Raw genomic sequence first — 18,143 nt, forward strand, 5'->3', positions numbered from 1 at the left:
TCTCTCCTTATTTACGCCAGAAGAAAACCTACCGGTTTGGAGTTTTCTGAGACAGTATCAGGTCAGAGTCCTTCCGTTCCCCGGCCCGTGAAAAGACCGAGAACCTTCACGGCTTCTGCCGCACAGACGTTACGGAGCTCGGTGGGCTGCAGACGCGGTCTTCGTGTTTTACACGAAACTCATTCAACCTGCGACGTCACTCAAAATGTAAAACGGCGAGTACGTGAGTCTCTTGGAAGTGTCTCAGCTCAGCACCCACCTCAAGTCACAGCACTGTTTTCCTCTCACGCTGGGACTGTCTCTGGAACTCGTACTAAACTCCCAGGCCGGCAGGTGGCCATCCTGAACTTGAAAGGGCCCCTCAGACCCCCCCCCAACTGCCCCTTTGTGTTTTATGGGGAAAAAAGGCAATTCGAATACTGTATTTTTAAATAAAAAGACTTTATTTATGACTTCAGGTAGCAGCTAACAGTTTAAGAAAGCTTGGGGAAAGATTACTTTCGCGTGGGGGTATATGTGCACCTTGGGAAATATTTGGCTAAGTCATAAAATTAGCATTTTTTAGTCATCTGTAAAGTGCTGAGAAGTTTATCTCCGGTGATGCCCGCATTAATGTTCTCAAACCGCTCAGTGAGTATGACACGGAGACGTAAACCCACGCTGCACGGGATGGGGCCCGCTGCTCGCCCGCACGCCTCAACCGCGTGGGGGCTTTGTGACCGCAGAATGCAAGCCTGCGTGCTTGCAGGAGGCACACTGAGGCAGTGTCCCCGGCCTGTGTCCCACCCCAGCAGGGACACACCCACACTCTCTAGCACCATGAGTAACCTCAGAAGGCATATTCGAAGCAGGCACCGAGGTCCAGGTCAGCAGGCGCGGGAAACACCCTGAAAGAGCTGAGGACACGCTCAGTGTGCATCTCCTACGAGAGGGAAACGTGCATTTCTAATGTGGGTGTTGATACTCTGCGAGGAGGAGGGAAGGATCTTCTGGTGTGGACGCTCGAGTCTAAATGTTGATAATGTATTGAGCATTTTGGTTCAAAGCCGAACGTTATTTGTGAAACGTTACAGACGATATATTGACTAAAACATTAACTGTTAATTTTTAATAGAAAAAAAAGGCAGTACAAAAATACTACTTTGTTAAAATACACAACACGCACATTATGCCGCTTTGGAAAACCCACTTCACTTCAGAAAGCAAATACCACCACCTGGACGGGGGGGACGTTAGCTGGCTCTCTTCAGCGTTACGGACTCTGTGCTGGAATTTAAAGATATACAATATAAATAAAAGGAGAGACTCTGAATCGAGTAAGGTTACTCTAGGAATTGTTAATAAGTTTCTCTACGACGGAATAAGCTGTATTTCCCCGTAAGTTCTGAGTCCGCGAACTCTCTAAGCAGCAGGGCCCGCGAGTGGGTGCGGAGCGTCTGTGTTTCCGCGTGGTCTGCCGCGCTCGCGAAGCACACGGTCGCCCCCGGACGCCAACACGGCTGCAACCCGGCCTGGTCCTCTGTCCCCTCACGGGCGTCTGTGCTGGCTTCCGCTCCGGAAAACACCACCGCGACGGTATTGCACATTTCTTCCCCCAAGACGTGATTTACCCTCAACCAGTGTAGACACGGCTACAGCCCTCGGGTCGCCCGGCTTGGCCGCAAGGACACGGGCCACCCAGATGGGCCGCGGACTCACGCGTTCAGCAGGGGGATCTGCCAGACCATGATGGAGGCGGCCAGCTCCTCGGGGCGCTGCGGCCGGGCCTTCCTGCTCACCCGCCGGTGGCCCTGGCCCCCGCACACCACCAGCACCGAGCTGGCTTTCGCCCTCCTGACCCGCCGCCCTCTGCTCGGCAACATGCTGGGGAGCCGCAGGAGGTCATAGACGACGCTCTCCTCCGCTCTGGGCTCCAGGGAGCCCGAGCCCTGCGACGGGGTCAGGGACCCGGACGACGAGGAGAAATCGCTTCTGTGGGTCACGGAGCCCAGCGAGCCCCCCAGCCAGACGGCGTCTGGGCTGCTCTGACTCAGGCCGGGGCCCGGCCCCTCGCCCGGCAGCACATCCTTCTGGTCTCCGTCCTGGGGGTCCCCGCCGGGTGGTGGGCTGCCCAAGGGCTTGTCCTTGTCTGTTTTGAGGGCGGCGGTGGCCATAACCAGGAACTTGACGGGCCCGTTGTGTGCGTGGTAGGAGACCATGCCTCTTCCTGGGGGATGGTGGGGGGGAGGGGTCATTCAGCAATCTTCAGCAATCACCGCGTGCAACAGCCCAGAGGGGGTCAACACGCATCTGCCCCCGTCTAAACCACAGAATCCCACACACGACTGGGACACCGACTGACCAGTTAACACGAGAACAGCTTCTCGCAATCTCGTGGATTTTTAGTTAAGTCCACGAAATCTTCCAGAATGATGGGCTAGGATACAACCCTGGTTTTCGTCCACAGCAGCTCCACCCCGACACCCACAGGGGACTTTTCACAGCAGTGAAACAGCTGTTTTCCTGTTCTCTGTATAAATGCCTTCTCACTTGCTCTACAGAAACAGGTTTAATTTTTCTAAGTCTTGACTGAAAATTTAAATGCCAGGGGTGCCTGGGTGGCTCAGTCGGTTAACCATCCGACTTTGGCTCAGGTCACGATCTTGTAGTTTGTGGATTTGAGCCCTGTGTTGGGCTCTGTGCTGACAGCCCAGAGCCTGGAACCTCCTTCGGATTCTGTGTCTCCTCCTGTGTGCCCCTCCCCGACTCACACTCTGCGTCTGTCTTTCAGTTATAAACATTAAAAAAATATTAAAAAAAAAAACACAAAAATTTAAATGCCAGAAATGTGTCAATTTTAAGAACAAGATGCCTAAGTAAACGGCCAGTAGCTTCCTGCCATTTTCTGTTACAAAAAGGTTCTAGGAGTTACTTCTGTGGTTTTAATTACATTGAGGACTTTTTGACTTAAAAGTGACGTGAATTTAATTTTAAAACATCACCTAATCCAAGAGCACGTGTCAGAAACTACCTATAGGTCTTTTTCGAAACAAAGTTTTTTTCCCCCCGAACGTCCTGACCCTACGTTGTCAGGTAGGAACAGGGTGTCAGCACTTTTTAAGTGGTTCACAGGTGAGGGGACCAGGATGGGAAGCATGTGTCCCTTTGTCACCAGATGCTTTAAGGCTGACACGAGGCCCTAGCCCTCACCTTCACCCCTCCTTGGCCAAAGCAGATTAAATCACAGGATTCTTTAGCCGGTGTGAGTGGCAGTGGCCAACCAGTAGGTGCTGGAGGGAACCTAAAGGGGGCAGGAAGGCTCGACCCCAGCTGGGGAGGTGTGATCTAAAAGTTACAGAGGGACAGACACGTCATATGTTATGAGGCAATTATAGAAAATGGAAAAAAAACAGCAAAATCACAAGTTTGGTTTTTTCAGGTACAAATTGGCAAAACTATACAGAAAAATCAACAGGACGAGGGTGTACGACTCAGGAGAATAGTCAGGTATGTTGTGAGGGAGGGGCCCCTGTGCCAGGGGCAGGTGCAGGGTGACCGCTTCATCAGCACGGTCCAACCTGTACGTGTTGGTTACGTGCAATTTCGTGTACGTGCAATACAGAGCTCAGAATAAAAACTGAGATTAAGAAATGAATGACCTGGGTCGCTCAGTCAATTAAATGTCTGACTCTTGATTTCGGCTCAGGTCACGATCTCATAGTTTCGGGAGTTCAAGCCCCACATCAGGCTCTGCCCTGACGGCACAGAGCCTGCTTGGGATTCTCTCTCTCTCCCTCTGCCCCTCCCTGCTCATGCTCTCTTTCAAATAAATAAATAAACTTAAAAAAAAAATCAACAAAATTTGAATCCTTAGCACTAACAGGTGGCTCCTGAACTTAGGGAAAGATAAGTCTGTTAAAGCCCGTGGAGAAAAAAAGCTTTTTGTCTGATGTCACATGAAATACTCTAAAGTTGTCAGTAGGAAAAAACTGTAGAAACAGAATCTTTATTGACATTTTCGTGAGTTTCCTACAAATCTTTCTCTTCTGAGAGTTTTTCCCACATCGCTGATGTTACATCATCAACGTAAAATTTGAGATCTTGGTTTTACTTATGGAATTGACGTTTTGTGTGTATCATTTAAAGCTCTCCACAAACACCATTTCTACTGGCTACATCATATACCAAAATGGCAGTGCAACCATTTTCTCAAGTATCTCTTTCCCCCTAATTTTAAGTTGTTTCCTATTCTGGGCTACTAAAAATTGAACGCTGTATCGAATATCTTTTTTGCATCTTGTTTTTGTTCACGGACTCGGCTGCTTACCAAGTCAGATTTCTCAACTGAAAAATCCTGAATCCAGACACACAAGCCTTTTCAGGCTTTTCAGGCTTGTGATCTAAAATGCCAAATTGCTTCCCGAAAATCCTGTACCCAGTTGAACTCCTAGCAACGTTGTGCAAAAAAGCACACCTCACGTTGTCCAGAGGCCGGGCTTCCTTCTTGGCCACATAAAATATAAAAAGCATCCACTCCCACTGAGCAAAACCACACAAAAACGACAAAAACTAACAGGTGGCAGTAAAGGTAACATGAAAACGTGTTTGGGGGGAAGATTCTCCCTGGGCCACTAACAGAAGCAGCAGAAAAACAAAAGCAGGAATTGATCCCAATTAGCAGACAGTCCAGAGTATGCCAGAAAAGAAGGGAAAACAGAACCCCAGATAATCTACACGGTTTAAGCAGACCCTCCCCCCGGCTGCAAAAGCGCAAGGAGGCAGACGGGCTCAGCGAGCTGACGGGATGGGATGGTGCGTGCGGAGGGGTCCACTCACCGGTCACTTTGGGGATCCCCTGCAGACGAGGCACGGGCAGGGCCACCACGAAGCCCAGGCTGGTGCCGACCATGAGCAGGCCATGGCAGACGAGCAGGCTGGTCACTGACAGGCGCTGGTGCCCTGCAGGGGGCGGGGGACGGAGTCCGGTGTCTGCAGCAGGTGGGGGTGGGGCAGGTGCTCACCCCCACCCCCCGGAGCGCTCCCCGCCCAGCCAACCCCCTCCCCACCGGCAAGTGGCTCTCCAGCTACACATTGCACTCAGTCCCTGCCCATCTAGGAAGAGGAAGGCCACAAGCCGAGCATCGTTTCGGCCCTCCCCACCCCTGCCCCCTTGAAGGAGCGGCCTTGCCTCACAGGTGACACAGAACTAACACGTGATCTGTGTTCTGTGTTCTACGTCATGCGCCCAGCATGACTCCCCTACAAGCTCATTGGCACAGCTCATCAGTAACAGCAGGTGACACGGAGCTAACGCGCATTCTGTGTTCTATGTTCTACGTCATGCGCCCAGCACAACTCCCCTACAAGTGCCCTGCGGCACAGCTCATCAGTGACGGCAGGTGACATGGAGCTAACATGCATTCTATGTTCTATATTCTACGTCATGCGCCCAGCACGACTCCCCTACAAGCGCTCGTCGGCACAGCTCATCAGTGACAGCAGGTGACACGGAGCCAACATGCGATCTGTCTTCTGTGTTCTACATCATGCGCCCAGCACGACTCCCCTACAAGCTCATTGGCACAGCTCATCAGTGACAGCAGGTGACACGGAGCTAACACGCATTCTGTGTTCTATGTTCTATGTCATGCACCCAGCACAACTCCCCTACAAGTGCCCCGCGGCACAGCTCATCAGTGACAGCAGGTGACACGGAGCTAACACGTGATCTGTGTTCTGTGTTCTACGTCATGCGCCCAGCACAACTCCTCTACAAGTGCCCCGCGGCACAGCTCATCAGTGACAGCAGGTGACACGGAGCTAACGCGTGATCTGTGTTCTGTGTTCTATGTCATGCGTCCAGCACGACTCCCCTACAAGTGCTCGTCGGCACAGCTCATCAACGACAGCAGGCCACACCCCAGGCTTCTGTCGGGACGGGGAAGGACGTGGGACATGGTTTGGGAAATGTCATATGGAACGGTGGCACCAGGAAGGCCTTCACGGCATGGCCCTCGGATCAGTTTGGGTTACAGCCACGGCCCTGTGGCCCAGAAGTGCACGGGGCCGCCTGGCTGGTCTCCTGTGGGCCTCTGTCCTGAAGGGTGCCGGGGGTGTCTGCGTGATCACCACCACTCCGCGGGTGGCACCACTCTGAGCGAGACACACGGCGACCCCCAGCCTCTCTCTGCCAGCTCGAAAGTCGGCGCGTGGACAGAACGGCTTTCCTTGTGTGTGAGGCCACGGTGGCACCTAAGCTGACATGACCCCATCCTGCACAGACAAGGTTCCTTCCAACATCTCTGCTTCGACCTCAAGTTCACCTCCCGTAAGAAACATGGCAACAAGTGGCCTGGTACCAAGGCCAAAGCTACATTAACACGACTATTTTTACGAATTTTTTTGCAATGGCAAAAACAAACAAGAAGGGGCGCCTGGGGGGCTCAGTCGGGTAAGCATCTGATCCTTGGTTCCGCTCAGGTCATGATCTGGTGGTTTGTGAGTTCAAGCCCCGCGTCGGGCTGTGCGCCGACAGCACGGAGCCTGCTTGGGATTCTCTGTCTCCCTTTCTGCCCCTCCCCACTGGTGCACACTCTCTCTTCCACTCTCTCTGAAAATAAGTAAATAAGCTTAAAAACAACATCTACAACGAACAAAACTTTTGGCTTTGTTTCTCAACACAGGCTTACATCCTGTCTTACAAGCTCATAATGGTTTACGTTCCCAGGACTTCCGAACGTCTGACTGAGGGACGTCATTCTGGAGATGGGTGGGTGCTGTGTGAATTCTGTACACACCACAGAGCACAGGTGCACAGGCACCGTCAGATGCGATGGGGCCAGCGGACGCGGCTGAGGGATAAGATCCTCAGCACCGTTCACAACCGCCATCGACGGGCGACAAGCTGGGGGGTGTCCACATGCTCGCGGTAGATACTCTAACAGAGGCAGGGAGCGGGGGCAGCACAGAGCCTCTAAGAGTGGGATGCAACGCTTCAGCAGGGTCCCTCTCTCTGCACGGGCACCCAGAACACCCCACAGGCAGCGGACAGGGCCCAGCCGATGGCTAACCCGGGATTAGCTGCTGGCTAACCCGGGATTAGCTGCTGGCTAACCCGGGATTAGCTGCTGGTTAACCCGGGATTAGCTGCTGGCTAACCCAGGACCACTTAATCCAGGATGGCAGCAGGAACCAGGATACCAAACCCCGTCCTCAGTTTTGCTTCCTAATTCACAAATCATCTTCAGTCTGGTTTAATTTGCTGACTTCCCCTAGGATGTGGTCATTGAGTATTTCTTTTTAAATTATACTGATTTTATTTTTTTAATCCTAATTTGGCCATCGTACGCGGCCACGTCTCTCCTGGAAGGCAACGCGTTTGCTCCGTGGGGACACAGAAAGGCTGACTTCACATGACCTCTCAGAACTTCTCCGTCAAAACAGTCTCCCTGGAATATTCTAGACAAAGCAGCAAAACGTGCCGCTTGCATCGTGGGGTAAGTAACTGAGTGGGAGCCCCAAGGAACAAGGCCCCGTTACACGCTTTCGCTGTAAATTCTACACCAGCAATCTGCTCTCCAAGGTGTGTGTGCTCCCCCGGAGGCTGCGTTATCCCGTGTTCGACCGCGTGAGGGCCGATGTGCTGTACGTCACGGAGCCTGGGTGTGATGGTTTTCAGAACGGAGCTCTACCCAGAGGCAGCAGACACGGCCCACCCAGCACAGCCACGTCCTCCTCCAGGAAAAGCACGCTGGGGCCTCCAAGAATTATTCGGGTTCCGTGAAGTTCTGTTAACTCCCAAAAAAGGTGTGAATTACCAGTGTATCAATTTTGTGTTCGATTTTTGTTCTTTCTGGCTTGGGCAGTCTTCACCTCCAGAACCTACTGGAATTTCATCGTCCGGTAAGAGCACAAAAGGGTAACTTCACATATTCCTGCCACGTGTACACAACGAAACCCATGTGGGCAACCCATGAACACGACTCTCGGACGGAGGCTCCGGGTACGTGCCAGCTCCGGACGTGCAGGAGTGCGGGAAAGCCGCCGGCAGTCACAGGCACCAGGGTCCAGAGAACGACACAGCCCAGCGGCCTCCGATCGGTGCACCTCCGTGCCTATAGCGTGAACACAGAGTCCCCCAAAGCCGCAGCCAACTAACGCTTGTCTCCAGGAAGCACCGGCCTGAGGGTAAGACCACCGGTAAAAGTTCAAGGGAAGACTTGGGGCTTGGGCCTTCTCATTCTCTACATCACAAAATGCAACGAGAATCAGACCAATTTGGGGGCACCTGGGTGGCTCAGTCGGTTGATGTGGACTCCGGTCATGTCTCAGGGTCATGAATTTGAGCCTTTGCATCAGGCTCTGTGCTGATAGCCTGGAGCCTGCCCGGGGTTCGCTCTCTCTCCACCCCTCCCCTGCTCTAGTGCGCACCTGCTTGCTCTCTCTCTCTCTCTCAAAATAAATAAACTCAAAAAATTTTTTAAACATCAGACCAATTCTGGATCACATCTTTCTGAGGACTGTACCCCACAGCCACTGAGGAGACGAGACAAAGACAACAACATTCCGAGCATAGCGGACTTTGCTCTAACCACCCACCCCCCTCCAAGGCCGCTACACAACCTTCACGGAGAGTCTGAGATGCAGGTCAGGCGTAAGATGCCCCCGGACGTTGGTGAAATTCGGGAGAACACGCGTCACCCGAAGGCTCCCGCCCCTATCTGGCCTGGAGGCTTGCTGGTTCTCCACAGCCTGACGGCGACACGGGAATGAAGACCCAAGACCGAGGGGACGTGTGCTGTGACCACAAGGACAGAGCCGAGCCCCATTGGACGCCGGCGTCCGGCCTGCGGAGGGTGGGCTCGGGGAAGCGTCTCACCGCACAGCCTCTCAGTCCCACCAGAGCCCAGGTGGGTCTGTGACAGCACAGGAGAGCCACGCAGAGGGAGGCAAGAGAGTCATTGACTGGAGGGTGAAACCAGTCACGAAAACGCTCGTGAGAAATGAAGGAAACACCCCCATGTGTGGGTCTGTAAACGCAGCGTGGACGTGAGGCCAAGTGAGGACAGGGACAGAGCTCAGCCCTACGAGAAGGGGCCCAGCCCATGGCACTTGTGGGCTAGCCTGTGGGGGGTCTGGAACCGCCTCGACCTTGAGCAACAAGGGCAAGATGGCAGCAGGTCCGGGGCTCCCCTGGGGCTGCTTGGCCAGTGAGCCCCGCAGGGCCGCGGGGTCAGGACTCTGGGGGCTCAGAGGGCAGTCCCCCGGACGGGCCGGCCGCCCACGGGCACGACGAGAGCCTGCCCGACACACCATCTGATACGACGGATCCAGACTGCACACACCCGCTCCACCAGCTGGCGTGCAAAAGAGAACACACCAGGTCCCCAGGGAAGTGCCCATAAACCAGCGTTTTCTTATATGCAAGCTCGTAAGTTGTGTCAATCGGTGCTCCTCGCGAAACAAAAGCGCCCTATGGTACTTAAGAAACGACGTGTACACAGCTCGTCCTATGGATTAAATCTCCCGACCACCACACACGCGTGCACATGTGGAAACCATGAAGTGGAGAATGCGTTAGCTTGGTTGCGACGAGCCCTTCACGACGTGCACACGTGTGCAAACAACGAGCCACACGGCCGGTGTGGTTTTACGTGCCAGTCACCCCAGTACAGACACGAAACACAACCAGGGAGCAGCTGTCCCTCGCTCGCCGAGCCCCAAACGTGTCTTGTCACCGTCCCTGCTTCCCACTGTCCTCTCTGCCCCCAGCCAGCCCGCCTTCCAACTGCAGTGTGCTTCCCCTGGTCAGAGGCCAGCCTTTCTGGAACCTGAACCCAGACTATTCATTTCTCAATGCGTCAACGGTGACCGTTCCTCCAGTACCTTCCGCTCAAGCTACAGACATCTTCAACACTGTCACTGACCCATCTGCCACCAACCCACCGCCAACCCACCACGAAATCTGCCCTGAGTCTGTAAGATTCTGAGAACTTGTTTCGCTACCGACATGAGCAGGGGACCCAGACAACTTCTAAGAGCTTTTTTCCACACTCACGTACTTGCAGAATTTAAATGTCATCTGACACGTAATCCTGATTAAGAGGCAACTTGATCGGGGTTCTCTAACCTGCTCAGCCTTTCGTGATGAACTTTTCCAAAGCGAATCCTAAATTCAGTGCCTTTACTATCCTGGTTCCCCCTGCTCTCAAACACCAGCAGCACAGCTCCTCCTTCACATGTACACACACACATACACACACGCACAGGTGTGGTGCACACACCACACCCACACTCACCCACACCCACACTCACGCGTGCAAGCATGCTCACGTACACACAACAGCACTCCAGGTACACACACACTCTCATCGCCTGCGAGCACCCATGCACACAACACCCCCAGGTGCATACAACGTGTGCACACGCACGCACACCGGCACTCGGGCCGTGCGCGTGGCCGTCCCCCGCCCGGTGCTCCTCTCCTGGCCGCTTGGATACGCACTGCAGGGCTCTCTGCGCTCCTGACGCCCCCTCTGACTCTGCACAATCCTCTCACCTCCTGACGGTGGTCCCTGACTCTGTCTGCCCTGTCCCCCTGTCCCCCATCGCTCGCCGGGAGGGCAAAGTCCCACACAGGCCCCTTTCCCGACTCGTCGTCCGCATGCCAGCCCCTCCTTCCAATTTCCCACGGGGCTCCTTTGCTCAGCACCACACATGCTAGCTTCCTCCAAGCCGGCTCTGTGGGACCCAGTGTCGCTGATGACTTCACGTTCTTCCCGAAAACCCAGGCCCCAAATCCCAGGCTTTCTAGCCCTTCCTCTCCCCAGTCAGTCCCACCTCAGGTGACTCTGCTCACTGCCGCTTGCCGGGGTGCGTCCCTCGGGACCACAGGACGGCCCGCCACCCTCCCGTCCTCACAGCCCGCTGCCGGGGAGCCCCTTCCACACTCATGACCACACAACCTTCCCGGCCTCCTCCTTCCCTCTACCCCTCTGCCCTTGCACAGCAGCCACCTGCTTACGCATGTCTGTCACACGTGGACGTGCCCCAGCTACAAGCCCGCACACACCAGCGATGTGTTCCGCGTACGACCTACACGCATGCAGGCACCAGGTACGCGCTCACACACACAGCTGCACGTTCGTTTATATGTGACACACACACACATTAACTACACGCCTATATGTACCAGATATGGGAATACACTCTAGCTCCATGGGTGTCCATACCAGCTACACGAAATACGAACGTATACATATTGGCTAGAAACTTATACACACTGGCCACACACCGGCAACATGGTCCTCACATGTGCTAGGTGCCTGTTTGCACTTACTGGCTACACGCTTATGTACACACTTGCATATGCGTTTACACAGACACATATGTATGTATGCAACTAGGTACACGTTCACACGTGCCAGCCACGTGCACACACATACCAACCACGTGAATCTACCCGCATGAGCTACATGCACACGCACACGCGAGCCACACATGTATACACACTTGCCACCCAGACACACACACACACACACACATAAGCTACTTGCCACCTCACAGCCGCACTCCTGCACCTTTGCTGGTTTTGTCCCCTGTCCCACCCCCCCCACCCCCGCTAGCGGCATCCTTCCTGCTCTGTGTCTGGCGGCCTCCCAGCCTAGAAGCTGCGTCTCTGGCTTCCCTTGGGAGCTGTCCCCGCCCCAGCAGGTCTTTTCCTCCTCTTTGTTCTTCAGCTTGCTCCCAGGGTGGAGTCTTAGCAGGCTTAACTGGCGCACACGGGCTATGATCAACGGCTCCTGACCTACGAAAGTGGTGCTTGAATACGGTTCCACGCCAGCGCACAGAGTCGCGGTACGCACAGCGCCCTCGCCCGGAAGGGTCGCGCCTGCACGCCACGTCCCCCGCCGTGTCCTCCCTCGGGGGACACCCCCCCCCCCCGCCCCCGGGTGCAGTTACCTGGCAGCATATGGTGCACAGGCGTGGCTATGTTGATGTCCTGCAGATGCTTGAGCGTCTCCGTGTGGAAGAGGCGAAGCGTGGAGCCAGAGGTGAAGGCGATCCAGATCCCCACGCCAGCGACGACCATGTGAGAGACCACCATGCCTTCTTCCTGGTGGGCGTCCAGCTGATTCTGGAGAGATCAAGGAGAAGCGGTGGACGGGGCAGCGGGTGTGCCTGGAGCCCCGCCCACCGAGGAGGCACAGCCCGGCAGTCCCCCGCCGGGGCGGGAGGGGGGGGGGGCGGGGCGAGAGCAGGAAGACGGGAGGGACAGAGGGACGGAAGGCCCGGGAACAGGGAGACACGATGGCCAAAGGAGGCCAGCCAGCGCCCCCGACTTTGGTGGGGAGTCAGCAGCCCTCCCCCAAATCCCGAGCGGGAATGGAGGTCCACACCCCGGCCTTGGGCGGCCCCGAGACGGCCTGTCTGACCCCACTGCTCCCAGCGCTCCTGGGCTGCCCACGGTGTCTGGGTTTGCAGTCGCCCCTGGCCTGCCCACAAAAGCCACCTGCTACTTGTCTGTGTGACCAGGTCCTTCCTCCCGGGCTTCTGGCCGAGCTCTGCCCCGTCCACATCTCCATCCTGACAACCCTGCTCTATGGGGACCCACGGGGGCAGATTTTGTGACTTGGTCACAGCGCGGATGGGCCAGCACTGGGCAGCTGGCGTGTTGTCTGCTAGGTCTGGAGGAGGGGTGTGAGCCTGGAGACTCCGTGTGAAGACACGGGGTCCTCAGGGCAGACCAAACCCCACACGGTCCTCCCCACACAGTCCTCCAGATGGAAACACTGGAGGCTGAGCCACACGGGAAACAGGCGGGCTTACTTCTCTGACCCAAGGGCTGGTCCCAAAAGTCTAAGCGCAGGGGGGGCTGTGTAGAGCCCGCTGAACTGCCCGCCTTCCCCGGCTGCTCCTCTTGGGCCTACGACATGGCGGTCACTACTCCCTGGGGGAGGAAGGCACATCCGGGGGGAGGGTTGTGCCCGTTACACAAGCTCGGGAATCAAGGAGCAAAGCCACGTTCTGTCCTTGCCGCGGACACTCCAGGAAAGACGAGGAAGCACAGGTTGCTGGCCCTCAATCCCGGTTTCTAATTCAGTAGGCTGAGGGTGGGGCCCAGAACTAGCATTTCCAGAATGTTCCGAGGGCCCGCCGCTGCTCCACACCCCCTTTTTTCCACTGCTTTCCGGCAAGTTACTTTATCCATTCACTGCGGTTTGTCCTCCTTTCTGTCCCGAGTCCCGTCACATGCGGCCTTGATGTGCTCCCAAGATGCCGCGGGCACGTCTCCAGTGCTGCTGGCGCACGCTGTCCGCGACTGCCCGCTGACGCGTCTCCTGCACTTCGCGGCCGGTGGCCTGTCCTCCCAGAACCAGCTCGTCCTGCAGGCCTGCAGGTCCTGTGGCCCCCCCACCCACGTGCGTGGTCTCCAGCAGCACCCCCTTCCGCTGAGGCAAACCGGCCTTCGGAGAGCACGACTTCCTCACATCTGCTCACGTTAAAGCCCCTCGGTGGCTCACCATCCACCCAGCGTGGTGGTGTCCCTGCTCCGGCCAGACGTGGCTGTCGTGGGACACCTCCCGCCCTGGTGGCCATCTGCGATGCTCACAGGGACCGAGGAATAGCCCTAAGCTCGTCCGTAATGAACGTGAGGTCCCTTCCGACCCCACCTGTGCCGCCCTCTCTTCCCACCAGGCTCTCAGGCTCCCCCAACCTTTCTCGCACGTGACAGCCGTCCCTCCTCACAGGCTCTACGTCGTCTCCTTCCAGGAATTCTGCTCGGCCGGGACAGCCGGCGGCATAGGGCTCTCGGGCAGAAATAATCCAGCGTTTCTGTCCTGCCCTGTGTGTCCCTGGCATCGAAGCCACGATTCCGCTCTTTCCTGCCAGCTGCCTGGCGCGGCCAGAGCCACCGCTGGCTGACTTTCTGCCAGCTGCAGGAGGTGGGGTCTTGCAGGACCCTGGACTGGCACATCAAGGACAAGCCACAGAAAAGCTAGCTGTGGTCCAACGGAAAGTGCATCGACCTCGAGCCCGTCTGGGACCCAGCGCGTCCAGGTGTGGCGCCTGGTGACTTCCCGAAGGCCTGCTGTCCTGTGCCGCCCTCGGGGGTCTCGCGCAGTCTAACACCGTCCACCCAGGCCCGCACGGACTCGGTGTTACTCTGACCGCGGTCAGCCCACGCTCTGTGACGTGAAGGAGCTCCTACAACGGGCTGGAGCCTTACGGTCCACCTTCTGACGTTACAGAATCTGCCACCAAGCGTGTCCGTGAACGGGTTTCACGAACGTCTTGAGACGTGTCTCAATGAGTGCTGGCAAAATGTCTTCAAGCCCCTGTCCTGGCTGAACCGGCGACCCTTCCTAAGGAGAGTCTAGACGAATATTTTCGGAAGTCCACGATGACTACAGTTGATCACGAGTTTGTGGAGATTGGCAACAGTCATTCCAAAATGCCCTCAGGGCCCTCACGGGGATGACGGGGACCCTCCCCTGAACAGATTCCTTTCTCTACCACCTTTGGTGTGATGCTCAGAGGAATTTTTCTCTGTGACAGGATTTGTTTCATTGGCGGAAAAAAAAAACAAAACCTTTGCTATCTGAGTTCATTTAGAGTAGAGGTGAGAAATGGTCATGTGTAGACAGAAAATAATTAGGTACGTGCAACTTTTAATAAAAGAAGAAATATATAAAATGGGCAAAAAATTCAAAGGTATAATAAGTAAAATTCTTTCTCTCTCATCCCTGCTACCCTGCTTAGGACGGCTTTTTGTGTGTCTCTGAAAGTACACACACATGCACGTGTTAAGCAACTGCTAACAACAGGTAATATGTAAAGCGCTCTGCGGGCACTCTCTGTACCTGTACGTTCACACAACAACACTCTGCAACCTGCCCCTCCTCCGCTTAACTGAACACCTGCCAGCGCTGCCCGCTCATTCTCTCCTGCCACTGCCAGGTATGACGTTATTTACCTAGTTCTCCCACTGGTGCTCGTTGGGTATTTTCAACCATTCGTGATATCACACGACGTGGCAATACGTAACCTCACCCACACACGCGTGAGCTTATCTAAGGAGCAAACGTCTAGCGGTGGCATTGCCAGGAAAAGGATTGAGCCCTTTGAATGCCAGACGCCAACGCGGGATTGCCTTCCGGAGACGCCGCACAGTGGCCTCCCTCCACTGGCTGAGTCCCGGAGCCCTGGACTTGCCCAGGACCAGCCACGACGCGCCCACAGCTCGCCAACGCTGGAAAGTGAGAACGTTTCACCTTTCGCCCATTTGAAAAATGGCTCCTTGTTACAATAAGCGCTTTCTAGAGATGAGGCTAACACACATATGCCCGTACGTACGGGTAAACACGTGTGTGAGTACACTGGCCGGGTGTATGAACACATACCTGTGCGCTGCACGATTCTTAGTTTAGTGCCCTATTCGTATTTTTCTCTGAGCTGCCTTATGTCCTCTGAACATTTTTTACTAGCTTGGCTTCTTTCTCCTAAAGTTAATAAGAATTCTCTTTAATAGGAACATTACCTCTCAGCCACAGATGTGGCATATATTTTCTTCATTTTCATTTACAAAAGTTTCTATACAAACACACACTTATTAAATGTGCACAGAAAATGTTCTAAAACCACACCAAATTTATTTTCTTTATTATGGCAACTTCTAGGCATGTGTCATGCTTGGAAAATCTCTCCCGCTACAAAGTAATGAGAACATTGTACTGCTTTCTATCTAAGTTTATGATTTTGTTTATGTTTTTAAAATTACCTCCATCTGTAATGTTTACAAGGGAAAAGGCTCGGGGCCAGAGGCACGGCTCCACATTTCCACATGGCCCGTTGTCTCCTGATCCTTTGTTGAACAATCCACGGATTGCACTGATTGGAAAAGGCCACTTCGATCAAATGTCAAGTTTGTCCATGTCCTTGAAGACTATTATGTTCGTACTGAGCACGTTTTTTAAAGTAATGTGTTTGTGGTCGTTAGCAGATAAATAAGCAACTGTTCTTTCACGGGCGTTAGCTGAGTTATCTACTTAATATGGTCTTCCCCAGATTTCCCTCCCAAATCTAGGAGGAATTTTCTCTCCGTGCAGGGCCACATGCAAGAGGCTGCCAGCATCAGCTGGCCAGAGGCCCTCTGACCGCCAGCATCGGAGGCTAACTGGGGCCAGCTCTAAGATGCGTCTCTCCTGTGCCACGCACTCAAGGGGCTTACCTCTATTGTGTGGGTCTCGGCGCTGATCGTAAAAACTTGACCTCCCGAAGCTGCCCATAACGTGTCCTCCGTCATTACGAGACTTCTAACTGGTAGCACGCCTAGTTTTATCACTGTCTGAGGTTCGGGACTCCAGGATCCATCTTGAAAAACAAAAATTTTACTTTCAAATTCAGTTATCTGTACACAGGGAGTAGGGACAGGATCCCAGCTCATTTTAAGTAACAGGCAAAATATCATCAGTAACCGTGACATTCACACGTGGTGCTGGGCGTCCAGAGTTCCACGAGCACCATTTCCACGAGGCAACTCAGCACGGTGGCAGAGCCCGGAGCGCACACGACCCCAGCCCGGCCACCTGGCGCGTGTCCCGCACAAACGGCCCGCGCGAGGTGGCCGTGACAGTGTGAGGCATGACGAGGTGATTGATCAGCTCAGCAAGGTGCCCGGCGCCCAGGTGTCTCATACGCCCTGTCATCTACAACACCAATACACGAAATGACCCCGTCGTCAGGAGGAGGGATCCACACCCACACGGTGCGGGCCAACGTCCGCACCTCCCGCTGCCTGCTCGCTCTTTTGAGCTTTCCCTTGATACGCATCCTGTATCATCAGGATGGACCATATCTTCCCTGTATTAGAACAGTAAGTCAGAACTGGGAGGAGAGGCTTTCGCTCGCTCTGGTCCTGAAGCACAGGCCCTGATGAAATATGTCGCTTTGCAAATACTTTCAAGGATCTAAGGATGAGGTCTGTCATACTTCACATGAAGTAGAGTCAACAACTTGGAGAGCGGTAAAAAATATGTAAAGCAAGACTAGACACACGTTTTCAACGTGACTACATAATTGTCCTGTGAAAATTTAAAATAAATTTTTCAATTTTCAAAGCAACCACAAATTAAGCCATCATGCCTAAAAACATCTTTAAAAAATTGTTTTTTACATTTATTTATTTTTGAGAGACAGAAACAGAGCACAAGTGGGGGAAGGGCAGAGAGAGAGGGAGACACAGAATCCCAAGCAGCTCCAGGCTCCAAGCTGTCAGCACAGAGCCCAACGCGGGGCTCGAACCCACGAACCGTGAGATCGTGACCTGAGCTGAAGTCGTCAGATGCTTAACTGACTGAGCCACCCAGGCGCCCCTATGCCTGAAAGCATTTAATGGTTCATCCACCAGTGCCTCTGACTTCCTAATCAAACCAGAGCTTTGCTCAGGGACGAGGGCACAGTCTTGGTTCCGAACCAAGTTCTGGCTTCTGTGTTCTAGATCTGAAGCACTGAACCTTTTAATCCAATCCCTCTTTATGAATAACTTTAGCTGAGGTTGTGCAACCACCAGGAGGCAACCAGGCAGGTTCTGAATTCCATGGCACACTTTCAAGTTATAATTCAACTTAAATGGAGATGCTTTTATGCTACAATTAAGCCAAAAGATGTTGCAGGACAATTACTGGTTCCAGTGGACAATGACCTGTAAAATCATTTGTAAAATCCGCACTGGACCCGGAGTATCATCGTGTGGTTACACATGCGTGCACACACAAGCACACGCTCACTAGCAGTCACACGTGCACATACATACACACAGAAGCACACAGGCCTTCTCATCTGGGACTCAGAGCCCTTTGAGACCCCGCAGTCTCCACTTTCGATGGGATCACAGAGGCTCCGAGCTGAGACGCGATTCTCCCCAACACTCGCACGGGACTGAGAGAGCAGGGCTGTGGATCCCTGCTGCCCCTGCCCCTGCCCCTGCCCCATGGGGCCTGCCCCCCCGATGTGGCCACGTCCTCCGAATCAAGACGCTTGCTGCTGTCAAGTTATTTTGGTTTGGGACTAACTTCTAACAACTGAACTTTGTTTTCCGACCACCTAAGTCACTCCTTCTACAGATCCCGTACACAAGATCCTCTGGGGGCCACGGGGAGGGC

General features: G+C 54.3%; 1 protein-coding gene across 4 annotated transcripts in view; it reads right to left on the reverse strand.

Moving 5' to 3' along the window:
* Positions 1-1,093: 1,093 nt before the first annotated feature.
* The window catches only part of ARHGEF10 (Rho guanine nucleotide exchange factor 10), a 101,725-nt gene continuing 84,675 nt past the window's right edge, over positions 1,094-18,143 (reverse strand). For all 4 annotated transcript variants that reach the window (XM_078445221.2, XM_078445220.2, XM_078445219.2 and 1 more), the window contains 4 exons: positions 16,211-16,353; positions 11,941-12,115; positions 4,816-4,938; positions 1,094-2,206 (listed from right to left, as the gene is read on the reverse strand). In XM_078445221.2, coding sequence (XP_078301347.1) covers positions 1,695-2,206; positions 4,816-4,938; positions 11,941-12,115; positions 16,211-16,353 — 953 coding nt within the window. In that variant the 3' untranslated portion in view covers positions 1,094-1,694. The remainder of the gene's footprint in view (positions 2,207-4,815; positions 4,939-11,940; positions 12,116-16,210; positions 16,354-18,143) is intronic.

This window comes from Panthera onca, chromosome B1, assembly GCF_046562875.1.
Source record: "Panthera onca isolate mPanOnc1 chromosome B1, mPanOnc1 haplotype 2, whole genome shotgun sequence".
NCBI lineage: Eukaryota > Metazoa > Chordata > Mammalia > Carnivora > Felidae > Panthera > Panthera onca.